At 39.3% G+C, this 16,028-nt stretch overlaps 1 protein-coding gene across 4 annotated transcripts in view; it reads right to left on the minus strand.

Annotated features, from left to right (window-relative positions):
- Window positions 1-1,333: 1,333 nt before the first annotated feature.
- The window catches only part of LOC103696821 (protein MICRORCHIDIA 7-like), a 54,166-nt gene continuing 39,471 nt past the window's right edge, over window positions 1,334-16,028 (minus strand). For 2 of the 4 annotated variants that reach the window (XM_039117594.3, XM_088709865.2), the window contains exons 13-20: window positions 3,891-3,942; window positions 3,701-3,812; window positions 3,536-3,606; window positions 2,877-3,331; window positions 2,626-2,723; window positions 2,471-2,546; window positions 1,956-2,078; window positions 1,334-1,774 (exon numbers count right to left, since the gene is read on the minus strand). In XM_039117594.3, coding sequence (XP_038973522.2) covers window positions 1,718-1,774; window positions 1,956-2,078; window positions 2,471-2,546; window positions 2,626-2,723; window positions 2,877-3,331; window positions 3,536-3,606; window positions 3,701-3,812; window positions 3,891-3,942 — 1,044 coding nt within the window. In that variant the 3' untranslated portion in view covers window positions 1,334-1,717. Of the gene's footprint in view, window positions 1,775-1,955; window positions 2,079-2,470; window positions 2,547-2,625; window positions 2,763-2,876; window positions 3,332-3,535; window positions 3,607-3,700; window positions 3,813-3,890; window positions 3,943-16,028 lie in introns of all 4 variants that reach the window. The other 2 variants (XM_039117593.3, XM_088709864.2) reach the window with 1 other exon arrangement.

The raw sequence follows: 16,028 nt of genomic DNA on the forward strand, positions 1-16,028 counted from the left end.
TAATTTTGCTTGAGCCTTTCATGCTCTCCTCATTCTGTGACTTTAGCTTTTTGGAGCACGAGATCTCCATGTTGCCCAAGGTGACAAGCCAAGAGGGGGGGTGAATTGGTTTCTCTTAATTTTAACTATCTTACTTATGTTAATTGATGAGTTAGTGGAATTAAAACAAATCACAATACAAACAACAAGAAGTATAGTGGTTCGGTGCTCTCCTGAGCACCTACGTCCACTCCCCAAGCGATCCCTTGGGAATTCACTATAATCCCGCGGATTACAGTTGGATTGTTTTCCGGGCTCATAATCCAAAAACCTTTACACTTTGGTTTTCCGGGTTCACTAAAAACCTATGTTGGTTTTACGGACTCACCAACGAACCTATGTTGGTTTTTCGAGCTCACCAACGAACCTTTACAATTGGTTTTACGGGTTCACCAATCAACCTATACCGTTGGTTTTGCGGGCTAACCAACTAACCTTTACAAGGAGTTTAATAAACAAAGTAAGAAGATTTAAGCTCCTAGATGAGCAAATATAACAATATAATGTACAAAGAAGAGTTTAAAAAATAGTTATCGCTTGATGTGACTTCTCTCTTCTTTGTCAAGAATGCTTCACTCTTCAAGGATGGATGGAGCTCTTAATGACTCTTGGAATCTGCTCAACCACTTTCTTTTTACTCTTGAATGAAGCACTTGGATGAAGAAGATTAGGACACTTGTCTTTCTTGTGTACTCTTTGATATTTTGCAAAAGGATGTTCTCTCTGATGAATAGTGCCACTTTAAATAGTTTCCTTCATCCATTGGACAAGCCCCAATGGTTAGAATTCAAAAACTAGCCGTTACTCACTGTTGAGAAGTCAAAAAGTATTTCTACAGAACTAGCCGTTATGCTTCTGCCCGTGCTTAGGTCGATCCAACTTTAGTAACAAAAATTACATCCTATATGGCTCTTGGGTTTCACATCCAGATGTACGCTACAGAAGACCGCAAAACTGAAAGCCACTCCTGTAGATTTTCTTTGGGATGGACACCAGAGAGATTGTCCTATGGGAAAGGGCAGTTTTGGTACGGTGATGTTAGAGCCCCTCGTAGAACGGTAAAACTTATTTTCTTTTTAGGACACCTCTAAGGATTTGAAAAGAATAATTCTTCATTCATTCCTCTGAATCAATACTTGTATAGGCTATCACCAAAGCAGCCAAACCTACCAATAACAATCCAGTATCGCGCCAAATGCTAAAATATAAAAATATGAAAACTGAAAAGCAAGGTCTGTTTTGAGTGAAGGAATCACTGCCTCCTGCTTAAATTACAAGCACTAAGAGTCCGAGAGAGGAAAAGATGAATTTAATTTTTTCTATACAGCCTAACATTTAAAATTGTTACAACTAGTTACTATTGATAGCATAAGCTATACAAATAAAGGTAAATAACAAGCAGATAAAGTTGCATCAGAAAATTCCCTTGCTACAATGTGATTGTAATTTCTCAATACAACGCAAGCCAACACCATAGAGTTGACTATAAGAAATGTCAAAAGTATCCACCATTGCTGCAGTCAGTTACTGGTGCCATCTCTACGACCAAAATGTGATCCCTCCAACATCATGTGCAGGTGCTTCATGACATATCCATTTGCTGACACCAAATAAAGATATTGGTGTCTTTGAAGGCATACAATCATCTTCGCCTTTACCAACGTCCTATGTCTTGTGCTTACTTCCGGCTAGTACCCAACTTCTCTATCAACTCTTGTATTGTTAAAGAAGCATCCTTCAACAGAGAAGGCAATTATAATATCAAAATCTATTAAGGCTTGTTGAGTGTTTCACAGTGCAATATTGCAATAGTGAGAATAGAACAAAATGTTCGGAGCACCCTCATGCAACAAAATGGAACATTTGAGTAATAAGAGCGGGGTTGAAGTTCAGACCAAGCCCTTCTCAGTTCTCACCTTTAACTTCTTCCGCAAATTTTCCTCCTCTTTGTCTCGCCGACCTCTTTCTTCTGAAAATATTTCAATCAGAGCCTCTTGCTCTTTGTTTGCCGCCTCCAATTTCTGGTGTGCTGCTTCAAGCTGGTAAATTCACAAAGCATAATCATTAGGAAAATAAATGCCAATATCCAAATCCAACATTTAAAGCAAAATCAATGGAAGGTCATTTTTGACTGCTCATCAGCGAGGCACCAAGGCTCCTGCCTCCCATCAGCTGAAAAAACTTGTTTACTAATCTTGTTAGGTGATGCAATTGAAATGAAGGGGTTATTATAATGGATTTATGTTATTATAATAAGTGATGCAATCATTTAGTTTAATTTGCAGCTACAATACTGGCGTTCAACCTAAGTGTTTTCTCTAGATACACATCTATGGGATATTGCACACGATACAACTGAAGTACTGAAACCTTTTGCAAGAAGAACATATAGTTGTTTCCTAGAAATGAAACAATGTATCATTATACTCACTTGCTCATTCAATGATTTATTCCTATCCCTCTCATATTGCAGTTCTTGTAACATTGATTCCTCCATCCTTTTGAGCCTACAAAATGAATACCAAAATTACATATGCATCAATATTTCCTATTTCATGCTAACTGTGTCATCATGTGTTAGCAGACCTGTTGTTCAACTCTTTGTTTTCATCCTTCAACTGTTTGATACTAAGCTCTGACTCTTCAAGATCTTGTCCACTTCCATTACATAAGACAGTGGATGCCTGCCCATCATATAAGTATAACATGAAGTTTGTTGCGAGCTGAAAAATAATTCCAAGCACTGAATTTACCTAGATATTAATTTATCTAAAAATAAAATGAATATCAGCTTGTGAATGATCCAAGATATATCCAACTGAATTAAATCTATTTACCTTTGAATGTGATCTGGTAGTAATTTGGTTGATCCCCCCATCTTCATTTGCAGCATGATTTCCTTTAGTTAAATTATTTGTTGAACATTTTGGACCACCAGAATCATTTACAGTTTTCTTTGAAGGGACGCATTCAATCTCCAGGTCACTATCATCGCTTATGTGTCGTGTTCCATTTGCCTTTGAAAGTGGAGACCTTATATCTTTTTCAACTTTCTCGGCACTTTTTACATTACGCTCTCTTAAAAACAAAGAACGTGCAATGCCCAATTTACCCGAACCAGTGGGTGAGTTTCTGGCATTCCCTGCCTTGACATTTGATCCTGAAAAAGACTTGCCCGTAGATTGAATCTTGATTGAATTTTGTGGTTTGCTTCTGTGAGATACACCATTTGGAGAAGCATACTTCTTAGAATGCTGGGATATTGAATGAGAAGGGGCTTCAGGTGAGCTCTCTGTCAAAAAGTGACTATTTTAGGAAAATAACTAGCAGATAAAGTATATACTCGACAAAAGTAAAAGATTTTATCCAGATATGGTAAGAATGCCGAATGCATCCTCAGGATACTAAAAGTCATTTATCCATATTGCAAGAAACCAACATGAAGTCATTGCATGAACTGTTCTCATTTCTAATAAATGTGAAATGCTTTCGCTACCTCTGTCTTCACAGTCAGTTTGTTTTTTAGTACGCCTTGGAGCATAGCCAATTCTATGACAATTTGTTGACCTGAATGCAACAACAGACGATTTCGATGAAAGAACAAAATAATTGGTTGCTATTTCATCCTCAAGCTGGAGATCCATCGATGATAAGAACAAACCAATATGTTTTCTGCATCTGAACTAGTCGTGTTTCTAGTCTTGAAAGAATAGTTGTCCGTTCAAAGTCTTGCTTATCATGAGCTGGCTCAACAAAATTGGCCTCCAATACACCTGTAATGGAATGTACTTCTCAAGAAATCATATTACAGGGAGATGAAACAACAAATTTGAAATTAGAAAAAGTGGTACCTATAACTCCACGCCCATCACTTCCAGCAGCACTCCATACTCTCCAGAAAGGCTGGCAAGGGTACAAAACAAGTAAAAAATAATTTGATGAGTTACAGAAGAAAACAGCCCAAAAAATGATGGTTTCTAATCAATGATTTAAATCCTTTTCTAGAAACTGAATTAATGCAGAGTAACAGAAATAGCACAGAACTTGCTCGGTAACAATCACTTCTCTGAAATGAGCTTAGAAATGAAAGGGAACACTTTGTAATAGTTATCAGATCACAAACAAGCACAGTAAACTTGACAAGTAGATGCTATACTCCTTGTATCTTGCAAGATTAATCATAGAAGTAAAGAAAAACAGTGCAGCCTTGAGGCAAACCAAAATAAGATCTCTCAGAAGCTCAAAGGAGCAAAGCATATCCTAGAAGATATTCTTGAAAATTTGAGATCCATGAGCAGAACCCAATGAAAAGATCTCTAGTTCTCTCTTTTCTTTTGTTTGCTTTTTTTAAGAAACTAAATGACCATGCTGGCCTGGTCTGAGTTATCCATGACTGCACTAAAAACTGACATTGCAATACAGCATGCTATGAATTCAAATTATATGGTCCCGCTATATCAAAAGCAAAAGCTGCACACTTCGAGGGGATCATACCCCCCAAAGCAAGAGAAAAACTCAAGCAATTAATATAATGGTCTTTGGCTCATAAGGCATTTAGAATTAAATGATTTAGCGACAAAAAAAAAATGATAAACTCCTAAATAGAGTAATTTCCTACTATGATAGGCTTAATCAGATCCTTCATAGGCTCCTAGTACAATAAGGACCAAATTTAAAATAGACTTTCCAAAACATCAAATAAGAATTTTCAGTAAATGGCCACATATCATCAAACTGCAATAACAAAGCTACTAAGGAACAGCACAATTTCAACTTTCTAGAACAAAATATGCATAAATCACATCAATAAAAGAAAATATCTATAAAAGCAGTGTGTGTCATGCTTATAGAAACCCTACAATTTGAATTGTTGTCCAGCATAACCACAATGTTTTTCAGGATAGTTTATTAGTTTGTATCAACGTTCGTTGTCTCAACCCGAATTGCATGGTTTGGCATGTACCAACCCGTTCCAAGCAAAAACAAAGTCAAGACAGGTTTGGTTCCGATGAAGCCTCAAACCAGCCTGAACCGATTTGAACCAAGAAAAACCGCCCAATCCTGCTTTTTTCAGAGTGGTTCACTGCCTTTATAACACCTCCTCCAGACCCAGCCCTAAGTCGCCTTGCCTCCCGCTCTCTCTCGCATTTGGCTTGGGCTAGGGATTCAACACCCGCTCCTCTCGCCACCACCATCACCTCCAAGGATGGTCAAGGTGCGAGCTTTGCCCTCTGTCTCAGCCTCTCTCCCCTGAAGATGATGACCCCAGTGGCTTCCCCTCTCTCTCTTAGTCTCTCTCCCTATAGAAAACAACGATGACCCTAGCAACTTCAACCCCCCTCCCTCTCTTAGTCTCTCTCCAAAAGACAACAACAACCTTGGAGGCTTCACCCCCTCTCCCTTCCTTGTCTTCTCCCTCCCCTCTCCTCCCTCTCCCCCAGTTCCGATAAACCTCGAGTCAGCACATTATGTACTAGTACCACACTAAATCAATCGCTAACTGGTATGACTCTCAAAACTGGTTTGGTGAACCTTGGTTTGTATTGTTATTTCCACAATTCACAAATATAACATCTCAAAAGATGCATAATGGAGAAAAGCACAAGCACATATGCACATGTTGCCATGTGCAAACATAAACTTACGTGTTTATGAGGATGCATATGCATTCACAATGCCCCTTTGCATTAACTAGAACCAGTTTTCAGAGAATGAATTCTTAAGTTTGCCCATGTAATGCTTGTTAAAATGTTCAAAATTTCCATAAAAACAAAAACTATAAGCAACAAAAGTTGTTCCACGTATCTGGCAACCGAATTCATTAATTTATTGCTTGCTTATTTAAGTTGTGTCGCTTGTAGCAAAACTTGTGAGTGTTATCACAAAGTTTTCATTCAGATTGATTCTTCAATTCTTTCTCTGAGATTGACTAGAGAAAATTCACCTATCTATCCAAGACAATCACTGTATTGAGTAATCATTAGAAAATCATGCTAGATCACTGCCTATTATTCCACTCTTATACCAACTGCTCTAATCTTCTGATTGAATTCAATGATGACAAAAAGTAAAGTGCATCATCTCTTCATCACTTAATTATAGTTGTGTTGAATACCATTTCATCTTCCTCTCCTATTTTATTATAGGTTTATATAGGTAGAATAGGAATCTATGGATATATTGACCTTCAAGTATGACTAAAGACTCATTTCTAAATAGTATACACACTTCCACCATTTATAAACTTCAGTTTGGCTTACACCTGCATTCTTGGTCATACCTTCCCATTCTGAACCTATTTTCCAAGGCATGTGATTTTCCACTGTCCACTTTGTACTGGTGTATAGTTGCTAACACCAACAAAATAGGGGGTTCAAAAGTTTTAGCATATGGTATCCATCTACACAATGTCCACCACTTGGAACTTTTCATTATTTACCTAAATGTATCATGTTAGAGAGAGAAGCGAAGGCCGATGCCTAAGTCATAGATACTATCTCCTGGACTTATCCAATGCATCATCATGAATCGAGTTATTTTCTATCTCTATGTTATAAAATAGTCTATCCTTCTTTTCTGTCTAAATGCATATGCAATTCCTGGTTGTTCCTTTCCATTCTGAACTAGCCATCTCTTATCACCATGGCGCAAGATAGAAGAAGAAAGAGAGAGAAGAAGATGAAAAGGGAAGAGGAGGAGGAGAAGGAGAAGAGAATAGGTGGAGAAGAAGAGAAAAAAAAGGCAGATGAAGAGAAAATGGTGGAATTCTCAATATTCTAGAATGAAAGAATTCTCAATATTCTGTAATCTCAATAATTCAAGCTATTCTCCGTTAACATAGCAATAGATTTATTTAGATAACCCAAAACCCAAATAAGAGTCTGGTTAAAAATAAAATACGAGAGCCCATATAAAATACTAATTCTAGAATCCACATAACTCTAGTTCCAAATAAAAATAAAATTCTCTAATTTTTAAATCAGATAAAATTTTCTAATCTCTATATTTGCAATTAACACATATGCATCTAGATCTCTTATTAATAGACAGTCCTTCGTCATACTCTCCCAATTAGAAAAAACTCAACTCCAGAGAGTTTGACTACAAATAATACTTGAGAAACGCAAAAAGGTGCGAAACTCATCCTCTGTAATCCAAAAAGCATCAGATGAAAGGCAGCCTTTCTATTGAACAAAATAATGATAGAAGTCATCATCAAGAGAAGTAACAATCTCGTCATCTAAAATTGTCTCAATTTCATCTCTTTGTTGAGAAAAATGCAGAGCTTTAGGAATTGTAGAACCTGCATGGAATTTTTAGGCAAATGTTCTGGATGAATACAAACCATAACATCTCTTCTACATTAAACTTCTTAACCCTACGATGCACATCAGCAGCAAGTTTTTATAATCCGCATGACTCATAGTAATTTTGCATCTAACTTTATGGTTCAGAATATAGATACCTTCTCTAACAAAACCCCAAGGAAAGTGGCTTATTCTTAGATCTAGAATCTTTACTTCAGGCTAAGTATGGGTCGAGATAGTATTCTTGTTCTTATGCTTAAACACATAAGTGTTCTCCCTACCATGGTGGGTCACATCCATGGGCACCCTGATAAAATATATGCCACATCCATAGGTAACAGATCACGCATGGTATGGGTCGAAATAGTATTCTTGTTCTTATACTTAAACATGTGTTCTCCCTACCATGGTGGGTCACATCCATGGGCACCCTGATAAAATATATGCCACATCCATAGGTAACAGATCACGCTTGGTATGGGTCGAAATAGTATTCTTGTTCTTATAATTAAACACATAAGTGTTCTCCCTACCATGGTGGGTCACATCCATAGGCATCCTGATAAAATACATACCACATCCATAGGTAACAGATCACAATACACCTCATCTTTATAATCTTCCATTTTAATAAACATCTCCCAGTCACAGGAAAGGTTGTCTTATTGACGCAAGCTAACTTCAAAGGCTGGATATGGCTCTATCTTAAGATCCAGTCTAACTATAGTAGCCTTGGAGACAATATTCATTGTACTACCCCATCTATGAAAAATATTAGTATACTTCCACTCATCACTATTCATAGCGGTGGACAAAATATACATCACTATATTGCAATGATGGTCATTTATCTCTAAATCATCCTCAAATTCTCACCCCAGAAAGTTTTCTGATCCTCAACCTCTTGTGGATAATCAAACTCTTACTCTAAAGGCTAAAACTCTCAGGGCTTTAGCTACCCTCTGACTTAATTACTCAAATTGCTGACTCATTCACTCAAATTTCTAATCTATGAAGTTCATAAAGATTTGAGGGTCAAATTGTGGTGCAGAAGTGGAGGGAATGACATTTGAGACAGTTTGATTCATGATGGAGAGGTCGTCACTCTTTGTTTTTGGGTATGGTGTGATGCAAAGATAGACTTAAAATTGCAATAAGCAATTATAAATCCTAAACAACTACGACGCACACACGCAAGACTAGTATGTTCAATGCAAATGATATGCCAAAGTCCACTTAATGCAACAAATGAGGCTAGGTGAAGCAAATAAGAAAGCTAGATGCAAATAAAGGTAAGGTGCAACAGACCAGAATATTGTCTTTTTTTTGTGGCGGAAGCAAAGAGATAAGATTAACTTGGAACTAAAGCAATTTACTAATCACCCAATCAAATAAATATCAATCAAACTTTCAAAGAAAAAAAAAATCTTACCTCAGAAAAGAATTTTACCTTATAAAGAGTATTCTAAACCACTACACATTTTAGGGAAGAAAAACTCATTGTAGAGGCAGAATCAGCGGAACCGGATGTCAAAAATGAATTAGCACATCAAAATTAGCTAGGGACAAGCTTTGGGTGTTCATGTGGCAGACATTGCTAGCATGATGCAAACGTGGAAGCTGACATTGACAAATGGCGTGTCGCTGCCAACTTGGAAAAAGGCGTTGACTGGATGCTGATATGGCACTACTGACCGGCTATTGATGTGGCAAATGATGATGATGTGGTGTTGACTAGATCGGGATCTGACCAAGAAACCGGGGCTGGATCAAATTAAAGACAAACAAGTCTGGGCTCTAAGAAGGTTCAGTTGGATCTAAAACCGTGGATCCGGTTGGATCTGGATTTGAACCTAGATCCACAAGGGGCTTTCTTCCTCACAAGGCCTCGTGCTAACCCTAGACGAAGGAGGCAAGCACAGTACAAGGCTGGCAGAGTGAGAGTAGCAACAGAGGCTAGAGAGGCCAGAGAGCAAAACATGTGAGAGGGTCCGAACAAGGTGCTGGATTGCCACCTCCCATGTTAGCTGCGAGAGGGACCAAATGGCTTGCAAATCACCGGCGAGGGAGAGCGACGAGAGGGAAAGGTGGAAGGCCAAGATGGCAAGTTGTGGGAGGGTGGCATCGAGACAGATCTGCTCGTCAATGCAATAACAAGATTGAGGTTGGTTCAAGGCCTTGATCTAGGCGGCGATAAGGCAGAGGAAAAGGAGAGATTGTAGAGGGAGTCTAAGCAGGAGAAGGGATTTGCAAGGTAACCATAGCTAGAGGCTACAAAGATTGGTGCGGTTGTGATGGAGCAAGAGGGTTCTGGCGAAGGGGGTGGTGGGCCATCGATGGCCAACAGCAAATAGGAATGAAGAAATGGGAGGGACGGCCGCAAATAGGAATGGTTTTTTTCCTCCTTTTTTTGTTTTGTTGGTGTTGGTGTGGTGACGAAGGACCTTCCAATAAGAAATCCAGGTGCGCTTCTATTAGACACAAATATAAAAATTAGAAAAACTTATTTTATTTCAAAATTAAAAAATTTTACTTTTATATGGACTCTAGGACTAGAATTTTATGCAGACTCCAGCATTTCACTTCTATACAGGCTTTTATTAGAATTTTAGGTGATCTATATAACCACATTAATGTGATAATTGAGAATGTAGTTTGGATCATAGTTTACCGAACCGGGCCGAACCGTTCGATTCAGACAGTGTCGAGCCGACTCGGTGCGAAACCAGATCGGTTCCCTTATTATTTTCGGTTTCGGCCCTGATCCGACTAGAACCGGTACCGAACCGGCCGGAGCCAGTCCCGAACTGACTAGAACCGGCCGAAAAGGGTGCGAACCGGCCGGAACCAGCCAAAACCGTTCAAACTCAACGCAAACCGGCCAATTCACACTTAGTCAACCCGGTTCCAAACCGGGTTTCCAATAATGACTTGCGTGAGGCATTATTTGATATTGAAAAGGCCCAAGAAGGCCTTTCCAACAACAATTGAAAGCGGCAGAGAGGTTTTCGCCGCTTTTCCTTTCCAACCACTCAAAAATCTTGCTAATTCAGAAATTCAAAAAAAAGATTCAAGCCTAAATAAGGTGTGTTTTCTTTCTCCTATCTCATTTCCTTACTTTTTTAGAAGGCATGAAAAAATAGCTCGAAAATTACAAAATAAGAAGAGATCATGCCAAATTTTTTATTTGAGCTGATTTTATTATATATTGTAGATCTATAAACGATCTACACGATGACATAAAGATCTTATGGGATGAACATACAAGACTACAATACCGCTTGAATAGAGAGATGGACAGATATGTCTCCTGACTATGCTGATGATCCGAATAGCTATGAAAGGCATCGCCCCTCAATCCGATTTTAGATATCGGTACGTATGTTGTACTTTAAATGGATATAATTGATTATATTATTTTATAATTTTTACAATACTACTTGATTTGAGGATATTTTATAATGTTCCTTGTAGCATGCAACATCTCACTAATCATTTTATGATTTATATTATTTTAAAACAATAAGATGCATCATTTAGGTTAAACCGGAATCATAGAAACATTAAAAAAACATAAAGAAAGCATCAGAAAAAATCAAATTAGACTTAAAATCATTGAAAAAATTTAAAAAACAGTGATTACCAATTATAAATTCTTGAAAACTCAAAAAAATGGGCATGCCGGTTCCAAACCAATACCGATCTGTACCGGCCGCTAACCGGTACGGATCCTAGTATCGGTTCGGCGGACCTTGATTTCGATTATTGAGATTTAAGAATATAGAATATCGAGTTGCCCTTTCCCTCCACATTCTCATCTAATCCCTCCTCTCCTTTCCTACATCAATTTGGTATCAGAGCCCTTTATCGTATGTGAGGATGATAGTGGTATTTTGATGATTAATACAATAATCAAGAGTATGTTACAAGTTAATTCGATACTTCATTTATGAGTCTGTTACTCTCAGTATATTCGTATAATAAGATAAAGATGCATTTCATTGTTTATATGGATGAATCTAACCTTGAGTTGCAGCAAAGTGTGGATTGAGTCGACCCCAAGGTTGATTGGGTCGACCCCGGCACATCAAGAAAGCATCTGGCACACTTCTGCAAAAATGGCACGGATGAACAGTAGTTGGGTCAACCCAAGGAAAGCATGAGTCGACCCAAACCTCAAGCCTCTCAAGCCTCAAGAAAGCAGTTCTCTGAAAACACTGAGAGGGTCGACCCAAACTTGAGTCGACCCAAACACTGAGAGGGTCAACCCAAAGGCAATGACATTCAAAATAGGTTCTCTGGAAACCCTGAGAGGGTCGACCCAAGTGGAAGTTGAGTCGACCCAACTGAACCTTGAGTCGACCCAAAAAGATGTTGAGTCTACCCAAGTGAAGGCTGAATTGCAAGGTTCTGTGGTTCTGAGAGGGTCGACCCAAGGAAAGGTTGAGTCGACCCAAGTGAAAGTTGGATCGACCCCAGTAAAAGTTGAGTCGACCCAAGCACGGACAGAAGCATAACGGCTAGTTCTGCAGAAGTACTTTTTGTCCTTCCAACAGTGAGTAACGGCTAGTTTTTGAATTCTAACCATTGGGGCTTGTTCAATGGATGAAGGAAACTATTTAAAGTGGTACTATTCATCAGAGAAAATATCCTTTTGCAAAATATCAAAGAGTACACAAGAAAGACAAGTGCCCTAATCTTCTTCATTCAAGTGCTTCATTCAAGAGTAAAAAGAAAGTGGTTGAGCAGATTCCAAGAGTCATTAAGAGCTCCATCCACCCTTGAAGAGTGAAGCATCCTTGACAAAGAAGAGAGAAGTCTCATCAAGCGATAACTATTCTCTAAACTCTTCTTTGTAGATTATATTGTTATATTTGCTCATCTAGGAGCTTAAATCTTCTTATTTCTTTTATTAATCACCTTGTAAAGATTTGTTGGTAAGCCCGCAAAACCAACGGTGTAGGTTGATTGGTGAACCCGTAAAACCAATTGTAAAGGTTCGTTGGTGATCCCGGAAAACCAACATAGGTTCGTTGGTGAGCCCGTAAAACCAACATAGGTTTTTGGTGAACCCGGAAAACCAAAGTGTAAAGGTTTTTGGATTGTGAGCCCGGAAAACAATAATATCCGCGGGATTATAGTGAATTCCCAAGGGGTCGCTTGGGGAGTGGACGTAGGTGCTTAGGAGAGCACCGAACCACTATACTTCTTGTGTGTTTGTATTGTGCTTTGTTAAATTCCACTAACTCATCAATTGACATAAGTAATATAGTAAAAATTAAGAGAAACCAATTCACCCCCCCCCCTCTTGGCTTGTCACCTTGGGCAACAGTATGTTAATTTGGTATAAGAGCAAACCTCAATCCACCACCATTATCTTAACATCTTCGCTGCTCCATCAATGTCACTTCGAGAATAGCACCTGTACACCTATAGCACCATCTCGAGATTCATAGTCCATGCCCCACCACACTACATTGGCAAAAGGAAAAAAAGAGAAAAAAAGATAAAAGAAAAAAAAAGAGAACAAAGAAAAGAAAAAAGAGAACCCGATCCCTTGTTTTTCCCTAATCTCTCGCCTTTCTCATCTCCATCTCGACCATCGGCAGCCCGCCACCCTTCACCGGAGTTCTCTTGTTCGCTAATAATTGTACCAGAGTCTGATGTTGACCTAAAGGTCAAATCCACAGTCTCATCCGTCGGAATCGGTTTCTCTGTCGGAACCCCTACCTCCACCAATTACTACGCTAAAGCCCTCACCCTCGCCCTCGACGTCATCTCTCACCGCTAGGGTGGAGATGGCCTTCCCTATTTCCCCTTCTATCTCCTCATCGCCCTCTCACCATGCTATTGTGGGTTCTCACCAGACCGGCTATAGCAAACCAAGCCTGCTAGCTGCTGATCTTCATCTCCCTCCGCCGATCTCCACCACTCCACATCAACTTCCTCCTCTTCACGAAGTCTAACACCAACCCATCAACCTCCGACATACCCCATCATCCTCGTCAACCTCCAAAATGCCCAGAGCTCCTCATCCTCATGAGCTCTGCATCCTTGCCTCCACCATCACCTCTGCTTGTCACCATCCTTTCCATTGACCTCGACCTCCCTTGCTAAATGCCTTCGAGAGGTCCCACACCGCCATCCTCACACTCTTTGATTCCATTGTCACATGGCTGAGGAGCATCACCTAGGGTCTAGGGCTTTGGATCGAAGCCTCAAGAGGAAAAGAGACCTCCGTGTATCCGACTCTAAGCCAAATCCAACCTAGACCCAGAAGAAGCACCACAAACTCGGGTTCACATCCTGATCCAATCCGAACCCCGATCCAATTATGTTAACAAATCCAATTAGCATTCTAGTGCCACATCATGTCACATCACCTGCTAGCATCACTGCCACATCAGCAGTCCCTTCCGTGTCAGCAGTCCTTGCCACATCATCGCTACGTCAACATCTGCAGAATTTTTCAGAAACCTATCCCCTAGCTAATTTCGACATGCTGATTTCATTTTTCACGTCTGTTTCGGCAAATTCTACCTCTATAGTGAGTTCTCTAAAAGGTGAAGCAGTGGTTTAAAGTGCTCTTTGAGTGGTAAGATCTTTTTCTTTTCCTTTGAGAGCTTGCTTGATATTTATTTTGATTGGGTAACTAGTAAATTGCTTTAGTTTCAAGTTCAATTTTATCCTTTTTCTTTCCCAACAAAAAACTATATTCTTGTTCATTGCACCTAGCCCCTATTTGTATCCAGCCTTCTTGCTTGTTGCATCTAGCCTAGTTTTGGGACATTAGCATATCATTTGCATTAAACTTACTAGTTTTATGTGCATGCATCATAGTAGTTTGAGATTCATAATTACTTATTGCAATTTTTAGAGTATCTCTACATACTTTCATTGCCCTACACTTGATTGCATCACATCATGACCAAGAATAGAGGGACCACCATCCACTATTAGACCAAACTACCACAAATATCGTTCCCTCAACTTCTACACCACCATTTGACCCTCAAGCCCTTATGAACTCTATAGACCAGAAATTTGAGCCAATGAGTCAATAATAGGAGCAATTGAGCCAACAAGTAGCTCAAACCCTAAGAGGTCTAGGGGTAGACGAATCTATTAAGCAACCTAATGGGCCCCCTCATATAGTTTGGTTAGTCCAGAATATCCTACCCACTCCCGAGTTAGTAACAGCTACTAATAGGATGAGTTATGCCACTAGACCTACTGGCAAGATCTTCCCTAAGGATCCTTATTATGTGGAATCTAGGCCTGATGAGAATGTAAACGAGGAGAACGAGTTTATAGAGAAATACCAGATTCCAAGAATCAACGTAGACAGGACCATATGCATCCAGTCCATGACTGCTCAGGAGGAATCCATCATTAGCCAGTTGATCGGCATTCTAGATATCCTGCTAGGGTCAACTAGGCATTCCCCTCCATCCCGTAAATATGATCAGGAGGACACTAGAAGTATTACTAGGTTGGTTAAGGTAGATGTGAGATCTTATGATGATAAACTAGATCATGACATCTTCCTATATTGGTTCGATAAGCTTGATGATTACTTTGAATGGTACGATATGAATGATAAAGAGAGAGTTTGTTTTGCTAAGATGAAGTTGGTAGAAGCTGCAAAGAAATATTGGCAGTGTAGCAAAACCTGCAACATCTAGATGAATCGCTTATCACCTAATGGGGATTCACGAAGCAGAAGTTGATCAAAAAATATCTACCTTCTTACCATAGGAATCAATCGTTCAATCAGCTTCTGAACTATAAGCAAACCTCAATAGCGCTCAAGTACATGGAAATATTTGATGAGCTTATGCTTGGGACCAAGACAGAAAGATCCATTTCATACAATTAGGAGGTTTATCAATGGGCTTATCAAAGGTATAAAGAGGGAGGTAGAGTTATATATGCTTGATTCTTTGGAGGAGGCCTATCAAAAGGCCATTGCTACAGCATTAGTTCTCTTCTCAAATGAGTTTCATCAGTCTAGACCTGTTTCCTAGTCAAGATATGCTACCTAGACTAGGATTGTTTCCCAGACAACTTCTAGGGTTAGTACTGCTAGAAATAGGGAACCTCAATTTGTTACTCGTCCTGATGATTCTGTAAGTGATCCCCATTCTAGTGGTTCTTCAGTACAACGTCACCATTATCATAACAGAGGTCACATAGCTGCATGTCCTCGGTGAGCTTTAGTTTTAGAGAAAAAGTCTAATGATCCACAAAAGGTTGAGAATCGAGTAGTGGATCCCGTGGAATATTCTGAAGATGAGAAAGAGTTTGAGAATAATTTAGTAGTGGACCACCACTGTAATGTATTGAGATATGTTTTTTCCACTACTGTGAATAGTGATGAGTAGAAGTGTACTAGTGTTTTTCACATGTTCATTAGATGCAATAAGAGATCTGTTATGCTGGTCATCGATAAGGGTAGTACTATGAATGTCGTCTCTAAAGCTACTACAGCTAGATTGAATCTTAAGGTAGCACCACACCCCAAGCCATTTAAAATAACCTAGGTTAATAAGACAACATTGCCCATCACTAAGAGATGTTTAGTGCCCATCAACATAGAAGATTATGAGGATAAGACATACTAGGATATGTTACCTATGAATGTGACATATGTTGTTAGAACGCCCATGGCTTGATGACTCA

The sequence above is a fragment of the Phoenix dactylifera genome, chromosome 13 (assembly GCF_051530095.1).
Source record: "Phoenix dactylifera cultivar Ajwa chromosome 13, Ajwa_hap1_PhDact_Kaust_v1.1, whole genome shotgun sequence".
Lineage (NCBI taxonomy): Eukaryota > Viridiplantae > Streptophyta > Magnoliopsida > Arecales > Arecaceae > Phoenix > Phoenix dactylifera.